Genomic DNA, 16,684 nt, shown 5'->3' on the forward strand with positions numbered 1-16,684 from the left:
TGAATATGAAGTGACAGGGCCCCAGGCCAAGGGCCAGTCAGGAGGGTCCAGAAGCCTTGGGCATGTGTGGAGTGATGCCTGGGCTCTGGTACTTTTACCCAAATACTCCCAACCTGCCTTCCATGCTCCAAGTCCTGGATTTCTTCACAAATGCACATATCCTTTACATATAATGCTACTTCTCGTTCCTTCCTGTTTGATTAGTTCATACCCCTCAATTACTATATTCCAACCATGAGTCTCATCCCATTAGGTTTCAGAAATGCCTATTATATTATATTTGCCCTCCTATTTTAAGAGCTCAAGTTCATCTTGTTTCTTTCCTGTGCTCTGTGAATTAGTATAAAGAAAACTGAATCTACAAATAATTCTTTCCAGCTGCTTCCTTCTGCTTCCTGTGTATTAGCAGAGGTTCCAGTTCCCTGTACATCAATGTCATGTAACAATCTTTGAGAATTCTTGGACAGCAGATTAGGTCCTTGCAAACTGCAAGTGGACAAACATTGTACCCGTCTTCAAAAAGGGAAAAAAAATAAGATACAGGTAACTACTGACTAGTCAGCTTGAGGTTGATACCAGGAAAGGCCCTAGAACATTTAATTAAATGGTCAGTGTGTGAATACTTCGAAATGGGTGCTGTGATGACTAAGACCTAGCCTGGGTTTCTAAAAAGAAAAGAAAAGAAGAAGGCATGCTGGACAATCTCAATACCTTATACAGAGATAGTTGCAAACTTGGTGGATCAGTGGAAAGCTGGGGACGTAGTATATCTTGATTTCAGTATGGCTTTTGACAGAGTCCCCCGGGATATTCTTGTGGAGAAGCTGGTAAAATGTGGGCTGGATGAGGTCACTTTTAGGTGGACTTGTAGCTGCTTGACTGACTAATCCCAAAGAGTGCTCACCATTGGTTTCTCAACATCCTGGAAAATAGTGACAAGTAAGAGCTGTTTTTGATGGTAAGAGTAGTTGACAGTGGAATGGGCTGTCTTGAGAGATGGTGGACTCTCCTTCCTTGGAGGTTTTTAAACAGAGGTTGGATGGCCACCTGTTAAGAATGCTTTAGCTGAGACTCCTATATTGCAGGTCTTTGGGCTACATGACCCTGGAAGTCCTTTCCAACTCTACAGTTCTATGATTCTATGTCATATATTTGTTTTACTCTGCTTTTTGGGCAATGATGCAGTTCAGGGGATACCTAGTTAACATCATCACTTTAGACTTAGATTTTGCAAAGGAGGAGAACCAAGTCAGGAGTCTCTTCTCTTTGGTCCCTTCCAACGCTACAGTTTTATGATTTGATGTTGAATTATTTTCCATCTTTGTCAGTCACTAAAATTAAGTCAAGCATGGCAGGCATATGAGAAAAACGACAACTCTGAAGCACAAGACTTGCTACTTAAAGTGTCGAGTCAATTATACAGAGGAACCTAAATTAAAGGACTTCTAGGTTAAGAGCAGCTGACACCCAGAAAAGAACAACAGCAACTAAAATAACCAGAAAACGAACTCTAGGATTTCTCAGAATCCCAGGTCACCATCATTGTGCTTCTTCCCCTCACCTAACACTTTTTATTGTGATGGTCTGATTTCAGGCATACTATTATAAAGAGAGAATCATCTCACCTACAAAGTCAGATATTGCGGAAATACATCTACTTTTGATAATCGGAAGCACTGTTTATTCCTGTGCAATTGCGTTATCGGTAAGTCTCCTCTACCTTTCCTCTCACTTTCTAAGTCTTGAAAATCACTCTTCTTCAATAGACTGATCTTCACTGCAACATTCTATATCTTTTCTGCCATATTATTTTCTGTGCAGCAGCTCTCCCACTCTCCCAAAAACCTGGGAATTGTAGTTTTATGGGGTTTTCTAACTATTCTTTCTAAGACAGGCATGTCCAAAGTCCGTTTCAGGAGTCTAATCTGGCCCGCCGGTCAGTTTAATCTGGCCCCTGTGGCAATTTATTTCCTGGGGTAAAATCCTAAAAAAAGCTCAACAGCTTCAATCCTAAAGAAAGGTCAACAACTTTGGTTGGCCCTTTGGTCATCCCTCACGCATGTTCACTTCATCAAATCTGGCCCTCTTTGAAAAAAGTTTGGACACCCCAGTTCTAAGTGAAGCCCTTAGATTTAAACAGATTGCATGGCTCCATGCTTTACTTGGAACTGTCCCAAGGGTTTTTTAAAAAATACTTTGCATGTGCGTGTGTTAGAAGAAGCAAGAGCTCCTGTCTTTATGTACTTTATTCTGCTGCATTAACTATTTCATCAATGTACTCTAAGGGGAATTGCCTTTTTTAGCCTAAATGGCCTACTGTATGGAGAAGATATAATAATAATAATAATAATAATAATAATAATAATAATAATAATAGTTTTTATTTATAACCCGCCCTCCCCAGCCAAGGCCGGGCTCAGGGAGGCTAACAAGCAATAATAATAAAAGTTGAATGAACACAACTTAAAAACAAGATTAAAATACAACATTAAAATATTGAAACATTAAAATATTAAAATGCAGCCTCATCACAGGAGGAGAAAGGAAAAAGAAAAAAGAAAGAGGGGGAGGGAATCAAATTGGCTCCAAGCCAAAGGCCAAGTGGAACAACTCTGTCCTACAGGCCCTGCGGAAAGAAATCAGATCCTGCAGGGCCCTGGTCTCATGAGGCAGAGCGTTCCACCAGGCCAGTGTTGAAAAGGCCCTGGGTCTGGTTGAAGCTAATCTAACTTCCTTAGGGCCTGGGACCACTAGGGTGTTGCTATTTGAGGCTCTCCATGGGGCATACCGGGAGAGGCAGTCCCATAGGTACAAGGGTCCTAGGCTGTGAAGGGCTTTAAAGGTCAAAACCTTTTTTGGTTTTGATATATCACCCCTATCTTACTATCATAGAACTATGATTCCTAAAAGTCCTCTGGAAAAGGGAATTAATATTAGACCAGTTTAAGTTTGTGATACAGATGTATCCATGTGGCTACAACCCTATACCTCTGGAGTAGCCAACAAGCTGCTCTCTAGATGCTGTTGGAATACAAAAAGTGCTTTATTTCTATGAAAAAGCTGCCAGTAGACACCATGCCCCCTATCTCCCCCACCTCCACCCGGCTGCCATTTGCATACCCTCCTGCTTGCTCCCTCCCCCTTTGCCTGAGACTGCGTCTGCCACTGCCACTGCCACTGCCACTACTTCCTGCAGTGGCAGGCACAGCCTCCCAGAGGCACTTTGTCCTCCTACTTCACCACTTCCCACAGTGGCACTTTGGCGTGACCACTTTTACGATCATCAAAGCGTACCTGGCAATCATAAAAATGTTGCGCCAAAGCGCCTCTGCTATGGTGAGACCTTCTTACGATTGCCAGGCACCTTCCTCGAAGGCGTTTTGGCAACTATTCAACTTTAGTCAGGTCACACCTGGAATACTGTGTCCAGTTCCGGGCATCACAATTTAAGAAAGATGTTGATGAGCTGGAATGTGTGCAGAGGAGGGTAACTAGGATGGTCAAGGGTCTAGAAGCCAAGCCTTGTGAGGAACGGTTGAAGGAGCTGGGTATGTATAGCCTGGAAAAGAGGAGACTGAAGGGAGATATGATAGCCATCTTCAAGTATCAGAAGGATGGAGCAAACTTGTTTCCACCTGCTTTGGAAGGTAGGACTCAAACCAATGTCTTAAAGTTGCAGGAAAGGAGATTCCAACCAGACAAACGATTATTTTCCCCCCTGACACTAAGAGCTGTTCGATAGTGGAACAGTCTCCCTCAGGAGGTTGTGGACTCTCCTTCCTTGGAGGTTTTTAAGCAGAGGTTGGCTGGTCACCTGCCAAGGATGCTTTAGCTGAGATTCTTGCATTGTAGGGGGTTGAACTGGATGAACTTGGGGTTCCTTCCAACTCATAGATTCTGTGATTCTATGATTCTAACTGTAAAAGGGTCTCACATCGGGAAGTTGTGGCAGCAGGATGGTGGGGGAAGAGGTGGTACATACAGCCTCAAACGAAGCCCTGAAGACAACTTACACTATTCCTTACTATTGGCCCCGATAGCTAGGGTCGATGGGAGTTGTAATCTTACTACACATGAAAGGTATTTTGTTGGCCAGACATGCTACATATGCTTACCTGGGATCAGAAGGGCTTATCTCTGAGTGGATATGTAGAGGATTGCATTGTAAGTCTTAGCTTCAGGTTCTTTTTCATTTAAGAGCCTTGACCCCCGACTGTGGTTGTCTAGACACAAATTCAGTATGCCACGCTTCAAAATCTGCTGTTCATGTATGCATTCATTCTCAATGAAGGGTGTGAATAAGCCCCAAGATGTCCCTTGTAACTCTGTCTTTAAAAAAAATAACAATTGTTTACTGTTTTGCCCTATGCTGCCTCTGCTTTGATTTGTAATTCAGGTTCTGGGCAAAACTGTCCAAAACAAAGCTCTCCCATTACCCATTTGCTATAACAGGGAACAAAAATAAAAATAAAAAAATCAGATGCCAATTTTCCTCTTTTGACCAAAATTATGAAAATTTATGGAACAGGAGCCCCTCCAGAGTGAATGAAGCCTGTTTTTCGACTACAGCTCCCATCATCACTAGCTAGCAGGACCAGTGGTCCCAAACCAGCTGGAGGCCCTAGTTTGGGAAACACTGTTTTAATGTACTGTTGTAACGCCCAGGGTCCCTCTTTCTTGTCTCTGTATTCTCTAGATGTATCTGGCTGATTCTAAGGGGCACAAGTTTCTGCTTCTCATTGGCTCTGGGATCTGCATCGTGACCTGTATCATGTTAACCATGTCACTGGATTTAATGGTTTGTAGTTGGTAGATTTCGAGCTGAGAATCATTAAATAGTTTGTCGTTTGGCCCTGTCCCCCCTCCATCTTTAATCTGTATCATGCAAAAGCTCCAAAGCCAATGTTTAAGTTGGCTGTAGATGTGACAGGACATTTCTTTAAGAATAATAAAAACAAGGCATACGAACGGAGGCATGGACATCCTTCTGATTGGTACATCTGTAGAAGGAGACTTGAGAGAAAAGTTGCATTGGATTTTTAACCTTCAGCTGAATTTTGTACGAAGTCTTTAAGTGAATGAATAAGAACATAGTTTCCCATTGACAGATGTTTCGTGTGAAAGTTACACAAATGTTAGATTCAGAGGCAAGAGAGGCCTCCTTCATTCTATGGGTCAACAGTCAGTGTGGTGTAGTGGTTAAGAGCGGTAGACTCGTAATCTGGGGAACCGGGTTCACGTCTCCGCTTCTCCACATGCAGCTGCTGGGTGACCTTGGGCCAGTCACACTTCTTTGAAGTCTCTCAGCCCCACTCACCTCACAGAGTGTTTGTTGTGGGGGAGGAAGGGAAAGGAGAATGTTAGCCGCTTTGAGACTCCTTCGGGTAGTAATAAAGCGGGATATCAAATCCAACAGTTCTATGGAACAAACAGTGGTAACTGGAAATATGGGAGCTTACCTCACAAATGTCCCGTTTTGAACGAGACATCCCAGATTGACTCTAGTTTCACTAGAACGTGGGACCCAAAGACACAGGTTTTTTTGGTCCCACACTGTGGTGCGAGTCAGTTGACTCGCAGCAGAGTGTGGGACAAAAGAACAGAACGGCCGATGTACTTATGGAAGCTGGTGCCACACTTCTGGGATTTAACCCAACAGGGACCCAAAGAGTGCAAAACCAAAAGGGACATATCCTTTGGTTGCACATTCTTTTGTTTCCACACCTTCGCTGGCTGTCCCCCACCCCACCCCCCGGCACTGCTGGTATGCAAGCGGGCAGCAGGTGGCAGGATGGTGGGGGTCTGTATGTGTCCCTAATTGCCCTCCCAAAATGTGGAGGGGGGTGGAAAGTAGTATGTGTGACAGCCCTTTAGGTGTTGCTGCATTCCTATTCCCATCAGTCTCAATCAAGCATGGCCAATGGTTAGGAATGTTGCGTGGCAAGGTCCTGAACCCTCCCTGATTGTAGAATAAAGACACTTGACACCAGAATTTAGGGTAATGGGCTGAAAAAGGCCACAACTTTATTGGTTACCGAATGTGAGCAGTATTGGCTTAGGCATTGGAACCAATGACTATATCTGACTCCTGCCCACCTGCAGGGAGTCTAATAAGGGTTAACCACCGATAGGGGGAGCCCTGTTGATGCACATCAACTAGGAATTTCCCCAGGGTCACCGATAGGGGTCATGCTATCGGACACGCCCCCCCCCCCCGATTCCTTTAATGGAATACCCTTGAAATATGAGGCGTAGGTGATGGCCGCCACCTCCCAACAAATACTCCAATGCCTTACCACCAAATCTTACAAAATTGTGAGGATTTGCTGCGAGGTAGGCAAAAAGCCAAGTGTCTGGTGCCAATTTGCCAAGTGGAAAAAATTCCTACCAGGCCCCTTCAACAGGCAACCAACTGAGGTCCATAGCAAGGTCAAAGGATAAGGACCTAACCTTAGGGAGGGAGGGAGAACTGCACAAGTGGGAGAAAGGTAAAAGAGAGCGAGAGCCTGGCCGCGGCTTGTTTAAATGGGCTGAGCCATGCCCCCCTTGGCCGAACAGACTGGCTGATATAAAGTGACGCAGCCAGGAGCTCCCTGTGACTCAGAGCTACCTAAGCCCTGTCTTCATGGGTCAGGCTCATGATCTGCTCGCAAAGTCAACTCCCTGCGAGGAGAATCGGCTTTGCAAATTGTGGTCCAACAAAATATGGAGGGCACCACGAGGACTCCACCTGGAAATTTCACTAGCAGCTTGTTCACATTTAAGCTTGATCACACCTACAATCCAAGAATTGCAGAGCTGGAGGGGCCACAAGGGTCATCTTTTCCAACCCCTTGGAATGCAGGAATCTTTGCCCATTGGGGAATCCATGTTTCCTCCGTTAGAATTTAGCCTCCTTAGTATGCACACAGGCAGATTTTCAGCTGGAGCTGAAGACCAAATCTGACTCTTTTCATTTGTACCAGTAGGTGTTGCCTTTTGCCTTGTCCCCCATCTTCCAGTCTGCAGATTCAAATTTAATTTTTCACAAACAGTGCATGTGTTAAGGAATCAGTTGAGCAGTAGACATGCCTTTTAAAATAAACTGTGTCCAAAGCACACATCCAGGAATTCCCAAGTCAATATAACCTTTGCATGGGCACCTTTTGTTTTATTTTCAATCTTAAAATAAAAAAAAATAGGCAAAATAGGCATTTCCCGTTCTAACACAGGAAGATGGTTCTGGTGGAAATCAACAGAGTCATATAATTTGAAATCAGCAGGAAAGCATTAATCAGGAAAATCTGGAGAAATACAGTGGTACCTCTGGTTACGAACTTAATTCGTTCCGGAGGTCCGTTCTTAACCCTGAATCTGTTCTTAACCTGAAGTACCACTTTGGCTAATGGGGCCTCCCACTGTTGCCGCACCGCCACCGTGCAATTCCTGTTCTCATCCTGGGGTAAAGTTCCTAACCCGAGGTACTACTTCCGGGTTAGCAGAGTCAGTAATTGTACCACTGTAATTGTTTTTCTGTATTTAATTGTTGTTGTTGTTTTAAAACATAAGAAGACAAAAATATACTGCTGCAGAGATTTTCAAAAATAGGCACTACCCAAAATAAAACTGGCACCATGATGGTGCAAGGTGCATGGGAAGGATAGTAGTCAGAATGGATGCTTCATCTCATAGGTAAAGAGAGAGAGGAAATGTGCCCATTATCTTAAGTTTTTCAAAACTTATTCGATTCACCTTGAATTGGTGGGCGAGGGGGGAGGGAATCCAGATGTTCAGGGAGGAAACTCATGGAAAATGAGCTGGTGGACAGTCCTACCTTAATTGGAACACAAACATTTCAAATGCACATTAAACTCAGCTGTGGACAATAAACACGACCTGCTTTCTCCAACAGAAATATATCCCACATATGGTGCTTGTAAGAAAAGTTTTGGAAAACATATTCATCTTTGGACATGGTATAGGGTCAGGTAAGTGCTTAGATGATATTATTATTATTATTTGTTGTTGTTATTTAGTCATTTAGTTGTGTCCGACTCTTTGTGACCCCATGGACCAGAGCATGCCAGGCACTCCTGTCTTCCACTGCCTCCTGCAGTTTAGTCAAACTCATGCTGGTAGCTTCAAGAACACTGTCCAACCATCTCGTCCTCTGTCGTCCCCTTCTCCTTGTACCTTCCATCTTTCCCAACATCAGGGTCTTTTCCAGGGAGTCTTCTCTTCTCATGAGGTGGCCAAAATTATTATTATTATTATTATTATTATTATTATTATTATTATTACACCACCCTTCATCCATAGATCTCAAGGTGGTTCACAACATAAAAATACAAGATAAAAACATAATATGCACAACATATGTTAAACACATTTAAAAGGCTATAGGATGTTAATCAACCAAAGGCCTCATTGAAGAGGAATGTTTTTTTTCCTGGAAACTAGAACTTGGGTGTCATTCTTCAAGAAACATTTCCGCTTTCAGTGTTCCAACATAGGTTACTTATATTTTTAAGTTCAATGTTCAGGAATGCATGGAGGCTCTGAATACTGAATATTACTGCAAAAGCTGAAAAATGCAGGTTATACATAGTTCCATTAACAAGTTGTTTCAAAACCTGTGCAATCCAGGGAAAGCATTCGGTCAGGAGACAAAAGTGCTAAGTGACTAACAATGCTGTAAAGGCAGATATGGTGCTTGCTGTGCTAGAAGGACAGGTTTGCTTATTTATGGTCTTTGCATTGTGTTCTTTAGATGATATGAAAGATATGAATGCAGTAGATAATCTAGTGAGTCAAATAAAATAAAATAAAAGTGGTATTCAATGCCCTAAATCATTTCTGTCTACCAAGGTTCTATTTCATCTGTAATTGTGGTAGAGCTGTTCCTTCAGTCATCCCGGGCCTCAGCATTTGCGATTGCAGGATTTGTGCATTGGCTCAGTAGGTTTCTTATAGAATTCATATTCTTTTACATTGAGGTGAGTCGTTTTGAATTTCCGTTTGGTCGTAAGTGCGGTAAAAAAAGCTCAGCCCCTTATCGCACCATTATTGTTTCCCCAAACCCACAAATGAAGCCATACCCTTGAAGTTATTTATTTGCCATTATTTCTACCCTTCCCCCAATCCAGCCAGTGTGTTTTGTTAAAGTTGAATGTTAAATCATACCAGGAATCTGCATATTTTCCAATCAGGTTCAGTGCAGTGATGGGGAAACTCTGCCCTTCCAGATGTTGCTGGACTGCACCTCCCAACATTCCCTGCGTACACCATCCTGAGATCATCATCATCATCATCCCCTGCCCATCTGACTGGGTTGCCCCAGCCACTCTGGGTGGCTGGTATATTAATTGAATTAATAATAATATCCATGCGAACACCAGCACCTTCCACTCTGCCACGAATTGTTTAGTCATAGGAAAGAGATATACAGTGGTGCCTCGCAAGACGAAATTAATTCGTTCCGTGAGTTTTTTCGTCTTGCGGTTTTTTCCGTCTTGTGAAGCACGGTGTCGGAAAAGTTTTGGAAAAGCTTCAAAAATCACCAAAGTCTTCAAAAACCTCAAAAAAGGCTACCACACCGCGTGCTATGAGTTGCTCCTCGAAGTCAAGTTGCAACTGTATTAACGGTTTTAAGAAAAAGGAAACAAACTTGCAAGACGTTTCCGTCTTGCGAAGCAAGCCCATAGGGAAAATTGTCTTGCGAAGCAACTCAAAAAACCAAAAACCCTTTCGTTTTGCGAGTTTTCCGTCTTGCAAGGCATTCGTCTTCCGAGGTACCACTGTATTCTGCTGGAAGTGGCACAGAGTGGCTGGGGAAACCCAGATGGGTGGTGTATAAATAATAAAATTATTTATTTAAGGAGAGCAACTCTGCAGATGCTCCTCCAGAGGAGGACCTGCCTGTAATCTCTGCCTGCATTATTGACCCACACAGTCAAACTCTTTCATGCGCTCTTTCAGAGCCCATGATGCCTCCTAAGACAAGAAAGACAAGAAAGCCATAGCTGGCTTCTTTGGGTGGAATTGCCGATGGACTTGTAGCAAGCAAGCAGGAAGGAGCCAACCCTGAATGCGCACAATAACGTAGAGCAAAACAGAGATAGGTCAACCTGGGTTAGGTGGGCACCACTGATCTTAAACTGCCACTTGTGGCAAATTTCTGGAGGTCTGGTCTTGAGCTCCTTGAAGGGTAAACTCCAAAAGAATATGTGTGTGACAAATAAATAACCAAGATTCTGTTTCTTTCTTTCCTTCCTTCCTTCTGCCCCCTTTTTGTTCCATCTCTAGGCAAGTATGGGAGCCTATATCTTCCTTCTCTTCTGGCCTGTCTCTGTAGCTACCTTTTTCGTTATCTTCAGGATTATACCAGAAACAAAAATGAAGGCCTTTGTACAGATCAGGAGATCCATGCTGATCCCGAAGCCCGGGAAGAAACATACCAAGAAGAGGAACATCAACTAAAAACTCAGGAAGCATCCTATGCAGTTTATTTCGTTGTTTGTGTATATATTAAATAGCTTTTTTAAATAAATGAAATTATTCAAAGAGCTGTTACTGTTATTCTTCCACTGTCTGAAACTGTAATCATTTTGATAAATAATGATGATAGTAGTCTGTGCTTTATTTAAAGAAAAAATTAGTCAAGGTGGTGGGGGAAATGAGAAGAGAAGACAGTTCTGAGATGCAGGACTCACTGCTTAAAGTGTTTAGACAATTATAAAGGTGAAACTAAAGGTGAATATTTTCTATACTGAGAGCAGCTGACATCCAAGTTTAAGCGCAGAATTTAAAAGCAGAAAGAGAACTGACCAGATTCTTCAAGGGCTCAGAACCCTGCCAGTTCTTCAATTCATCTAATAATTTTTATTATGTTTGTCTGATTTCAGGCTGCTATTATATGGAGAGACTCTATTGGTTGACAGGGCCAAAACTGGAGATAGTTCAGCTGGGTTTGATAAGCTTTACCATTATTCATGGGACACTGGTGGCGCTGTGGGTTAAACCACAGAGCCTAGGACTTGCTGATCAGAAGGTCGGCAGTTTGAATCCCCATGATGGGGTGAGCTCCCGTTAGTCGGTCCCTGCTCCTGCCAACCTAGCACTTCGAAAGCATGTCAAAATGCAAGTAGATAAATAGGTACTGCTCCGGCGGGAAGGTAAACGGCGTTTCTATGCGCTGCTCTGGTTCGCCAGAAGTAGCTTAGTCATGCTGGCCACATGACCCGGAAGCTGTACACCGGCTCCCTCGGCCAATAAAGCGAGATGAGCGCCGCAACCCCAGAGTCGGTCATGACTGGACCTAATGGTCAGGGGTTCCTTTACCTTTACTTTACCATTATTTATTGCTCTACAACTGCATTGGCAGTAAGTCTCCTCCACCTTTTCCTCTTTCACCTCCTAAGTTTTGAAAAATCATTCTCCTTCAAAAGACCAGTCTTTTATAGACCACTATGTAACCACACACACACACACACACACACACAGACACAGACAGACACACACACACAGTGTACAATTTAAAACAACAAATAAACAGTGCAATAAAAATTGATGGTTTAAAATGCACAACTCACAAGCCATTACGTTACATATAAGAAAAATAGACATCCAGAAGCAACGGCCTTACAAAATGAGGCTGCCTATAACACTGCCTGTTACCTTCTGAAGAACTTTGGAGCATCAGTGTAATGTGAACATTGGGTTAAATTGCACAGTCTTTGAGCTCATTTTTGAGTTAGCACATCTCTTCACACAGCTGGATGTTCTGAGATAAGAGGCCAGGTGCACTGGGTTACCATAGTAACAGAGCAGAGGTCAAGTGTATGACTTTGCTGAGTCAATTCACTCTCCCGTTGGTTCCTTACTCTCCAAATTAATCCCCTGCTTCAGTATTGAGCTGTTTCCTTTTGGAGCAGTTACTTTGGCAGCTGTTTCATTGTGGCTGGCCTTTTCTGCACGATTTCTGACTCTACAATATTGTTTTCATGCTGTGGTGGCCAGGTCTGTACATGGTATTGCAAGTTTGCTTGCTCCACAGGTTTGTCTAATGGCCTTATGATATTGGCAGTTTTAATGTCAATCCCTTCCTAGTAATCCCTAACAGAGTGAATTCACCTTTTCTACAACTGCCACATATTGGGACAACATTTTCATTGAGCTGTCCACCATGACCCAAAATGCTTTTCCATGGTCAGTCACAGACTCTGATGAGTTCGGCCCCTGTTAGTGTACATCAGTGTTTCCCAAACTTGCGTCTCTAGCTGTTTTTGGACTACAACTCCCATCATCCCTAGCTAGCAGGACTAGTGGTCAGGGAAGATGGAAATTGTAGTCCCAAAACAGCTGGAGAACCATGTTTGGGAAACACTGGGGTATATATTAAATTAGATGGGGAAATTGCCCCAATATGCATCATTTATACTTGCTTTATACTGACAGATCATCATTGTCGTCGTCATCACCATCATCCAATCAGAATTTTGTGAAAGCAAGCTGATACCACTTCAGCAAAATTTGTTCATCTATATGCTTGGTAATCTTATATATTTTTTTTTTAAAAAATGAATTTCATTAGCTGTCCAGGAAGAAACATAAGTCAACCAGCGAGTAATTCATCAGATCTCCCAGCCTTATCTTTGTTTTCTCTAGATGTTTATCGCTGATTCTAAAGGGCACAGGTTTCTTCTGCTCACTGACTTTGGGATCTGCAACATTTTCACTGTTCCGTTAACCATGACCCTGGAACTGCAGGTTTGTGATTGATGGCATTTAGAGTTGAGAATGACTTTGACCTTGTTCTCCCTCTCCCTGCCATCCTACCCATAATATGTACTACAGTAGGTAACAGCTCCAAAGTCCATGGAAAAGTTGGCTGTAGCTACCACACACCATTTATTTCTTTTCCTTTTCTGTTTCTAAATTATGCACATGAACTTAGGTTAATTTAAATGGATGTGCTTCCTAAGTGAGAAAAAAGTTAGTTTTGATTTTAACATTCAACTGAACTGAACCTTATTTTTTTGCCTCTCCTAGAGAACTAGTGCAATACTTGTTACTGATATCAATGTAGTTTCTGAGTCTTGCTGTTGCTTTTCATTTTCATTTTATTTTGCTTATGGCTGAGACTGTAACTTCATTATTTTATCAAACTATCAGGGATGTAGTTTGGGGTCTTTATTTTTTGTTGGAAATGTCTATATGATATCGCTAAGGTTTAGCTCCTTCGTGGATCACTGCATTGTCATGGCGAAGGGGCTTGAATAACTCAGAGAAGCTATGAGCTATGCCATGCAGGGCCACCCAAGATGGACAGGTCATAGTGGAGAGTTTTGACTAAACGTGATCCACCTGGAGCAGGAACCGGCAAGCTACTCCAGTATCCCTGCCAAGAAAACCCCATGGACAAAGACAACAGGCATATAAAAGTTATGATGCTAGAAGATGAGCCCCTCAGGTTGGAAGGCATCCAACATGCTACTGAGGAAGAGCAGAGGACAATTATAAGGAGATTCAGAGCTGATGAAGTGGCTGGGCCAAAGCCGAAAGGACGCTCAGTTGTGGATATGCTTGGAAGCGAAAGGAAAGTCCAATGCTGTAAAGAAAAATATTGCATAGGAACCTGGAATGTAAGAACCATGAACCTTGGTAAGCTGGATGTGATCAAAAATGAGATGGCAACTATAAATATTGACTTCCTGGGCATCAGTGAACTAAAATGGATGGGAATGGGAGAATTCAGTTCAGATGACCATCATATCTACTACTGTGGGCAAGAATCCCATAAAAGAAATGGAGTGGCCCTCATCAACAAAAGAGTGGTGAAAGCTGTACTGGGATGCAGTCTTAAAAATGACTGAATGATCCTTTTAACATCACAGTAATTGAAATGATGAATAAAGTCGTAGTCATTCAAAATATCAGAAAATATCAAAAATCATTCATCAAAACGACTAAAACAATTCACAGGGTCTCACAGGGAAGGACTTGTACAGTAGCAAACTACACTGAGAATTCTCAAACATCAAGAAATAACACTATTCTGTCCTAATGGTTTTTACAGATATATATGTATGTATGCATTTATATGGATTCTACCTCAATGATACAATTTACATAAATGACAAAAAAAGGCCACCAAAGAAAAGTAGCCTGTGTTGATTTTGCCTCAGCTCCACGGCAACCTTCTCAAAATGGCTTCCACAGCAAATCATTCAGGAAAATGAAATCCACAGGTCCACTATAACATAACGTACATAACATATAACATAACATAACATAACATAACATAACATAACATAACATAACCAGACAATGAAGTTATAGTTTTCAGAAATACATTTTAATTTTTTAAGGGAAACATCAACTGTTCTCAAGGGCGTAAGGTAAAAAAAGGTAAAAGACCCCTGGATGGTGAAGTCCAGTCAAAGACGACTATGGGGTTGTGGCCCTTTCAGGCCGAGGGAACTGGTGTTTGCCCACAGACAGTTTTCCGGGTCATGTGGCCAGCATGACTAAACCACTACTGGAGCATGGAGGACCGTGACGAGTGCCAGAGCGCATGGAAATGCTGTTTACCTTCCCGCCACAGCGGTACCTATTTATTGACTTGCCCTGCTGTGCTGTCAAACTGCTAGGTTGGCAGGAGCTGGGACTGAGCAACGGGAGCTCATCCCGTCATGGGGATTTGAACCGCTGTCCTTTCGATCAGCAAGCCCAAGAGGCTCAGTGGTTTAGACCACAGCGCCACCCGCGTCCCTTCTCAAGGGTGTAGGGCCTTACAGAAAAGGAGGTATCCTAACTGTACTGAGGTAAATCATTTTTCTCTTTTTACAATGGACTAACTGCCCATCATTGTTGCTGCTCATCATTGTGGCTGCACACAAACACGCACACACATATGGTACAATCTTTTATTTAATGGCAGCAGAATGAATGAATGAAACTTTATTTGCGTCAGCCATAGCAACAAAAGAACATTGCGGTATAAACAAGAAAACAAACAATGATCACACCCCATCATAGCAAAGCAAAAGTTTATAGGCTTATAGGCAAAAGCTAAACAGAAAAGCAAATATCTCCATCTATGAAGGACTATACCCTGTCCAAATTTCAGCAACACAGGATTCACACTGGTTTGCACTGATTATTCAAGGGATGGTAGCAAGCAAAGGTTGTATAATTGGCTAATAACATTTCTAATTCCTAGACTGATAAAAGATTATAAAGCAGGTGTGTTTTTTTACAAAAAGATCTTCAACACTTCATCCTGTTTTCTTTAATTTTATTCAATCAGGAAGCCTTGACACAGTACATTGCAACTTTCCTAACCATGAAATGTTCCATCAGGTATCTTCTGCCCCTCTTTTTAAGTACAAAATGTGCTCTCAGCACATGGTATTGACTGTAATGTACTTTTTGTATTTCCGTGTTACAGGAAAATGGCATCTATATGAATGTATGAAATGTGAATAAAAATCTAATGCAGAGGCTTATAATTTCTTATTTTATGCTCGTAACTATTATGTACTTAACTAATACCTGGGGACAAACCATATATACAATTTGTTTATTAAGGGTACTAAATTTTGCTTCTAAAAGCAAAATTTCAGAAAGATACTTGCATTAATTTTCCCACAAGGGTAACCAGTATGGTTTGGGGATCACTTGCATTTTCCGTTTGTTTGTTTGTTTGTTTGTTTGTTTGTTTGTTTTACTATTTGGAAATTCCTAAAAATGGCTGTGGCATGCTATTTCTAAGAGAAGTGAACAAACTATTCAGACATGGTAACCATTTTATACTGGTTTTAAACCAATAGGTCCAGTGACTCTTGTCTTGGACACCCTTACATTTAGATTTCAAGGTGGAAACATAAAAAAAAAAACAGGTGAAGAAATTTGCAAGCAAGTTTTTCCCTTTTGATGGCAATGAATCCTGCCAGAATTCCAGAGAATAACTGCAGGGGTGCAACCATTGGTGTTTGAGGTCTGTAAATCTGCTGTCAAATCCATTTCATCCTCAAAGGTGTCTAGCACAACAAGCAAACCAAAACTCTGGGCCCATTTGTCCACAAATTGTCAGTGTTCTTACCTAAGGGTACCATATCTATATCTATATCTATGTCTATGTCTATGTCTATATCTATCTATGTGAAGAGAGAGAGAGAGAGAGAGAGAGAGAGAGAGAGAGAGAGAGAGAGAGAGAGAGCCGTAAAGGAGATTAAGCAATTGCTTATTCCTAGGAAAGGAATATGTTCTAATTCAGGGATCAACTGATCAAACCCTTACTAGCAAATTTGTGGGGGAAATCTGAAGCCTCCCATATTAAATACCTTCTGAAGTATAGGTCAAATGATATTGCACTGACCATGGCAAAGTCTCTTTCAGAGGTTGCAAGAAACAAAGACCATCATGCTCTAGTCGAAATAAAAAAATTCCTTCCTGTAGCACCTTAAAGACCAACTAAGTTAGTTCTTGGTATAAGCTTTCGTGTGCATGCACACTTCTTCAGATACACTCTGAAGTGTATCTGAAGAAGTGTGCATGCACACGAAAGCTTATACCAAGAACTAACTTAGTTGGTCTTTAAGGTGCTACAGGAAGGAATTTTTTTATTTCGACTATGGCAGACCAACACGGCTACCCATCTGTAACTGGCATCATGCTCTAGACATGATTGGGCCGACCCTAT

General features: G+C 42.1%; 1 protein-coding gene across 3 annotated transcripts in view; it reads left to right on the forward strand.

Annotated features, from left to right (window-relative positions):
- LOC308480782 (solute carrier family 2, facilitated glucose transporter member 5-like) overlaps positions 1–10,544 on the forward strand; it is a 20,884-nt gene extending 10,340 nt beyond the window's left edge. For 2 of the 3 annotated variants that reach the window (XM_081012625.1, XM_081012627.1), the window contains exons 9-13: positions 1,595–1,705; positions 4,697–4,798; positions 7,892–7,967; positions 8,848–8,975; positions 10,285–10,544. In XM_081012625.1, coding sequence (XP_080868751.1) covers positions 1,595–1,705; positions 4,697–4,798; positions 7,892–7,967; positions 8,848–8,975; positions 10,285–10,458 — 591 coding nt within the window. In that variant the 3' untranslated portion in view covers positions 10,459–10,544. The remainder of the gene's footprint in view (positions 1–1,594; positions 1,706–4,696; positions 4,799–7,891; positions 7,968–8,847; positions 8,976–10,284) is intronic. The other variant, XM_081012626.1, reaches the window with a different exon arrangement.
- The last annotated feature ends 6,140 nt before the right edge of the window (positions 10,545–16,684 follow it).

Source organism: Podarcis pityusensis, assembly GCF_964106645.2.
Source record: "Podarcis pityusensis genome assembly, chromosome: 7".
Lineage (NCBI taxonomy): Eukaryota > Metazoa > Chordata > Lepidosauria > Squamata > Lacertidae > Podarcis > Podarcis pityusensis.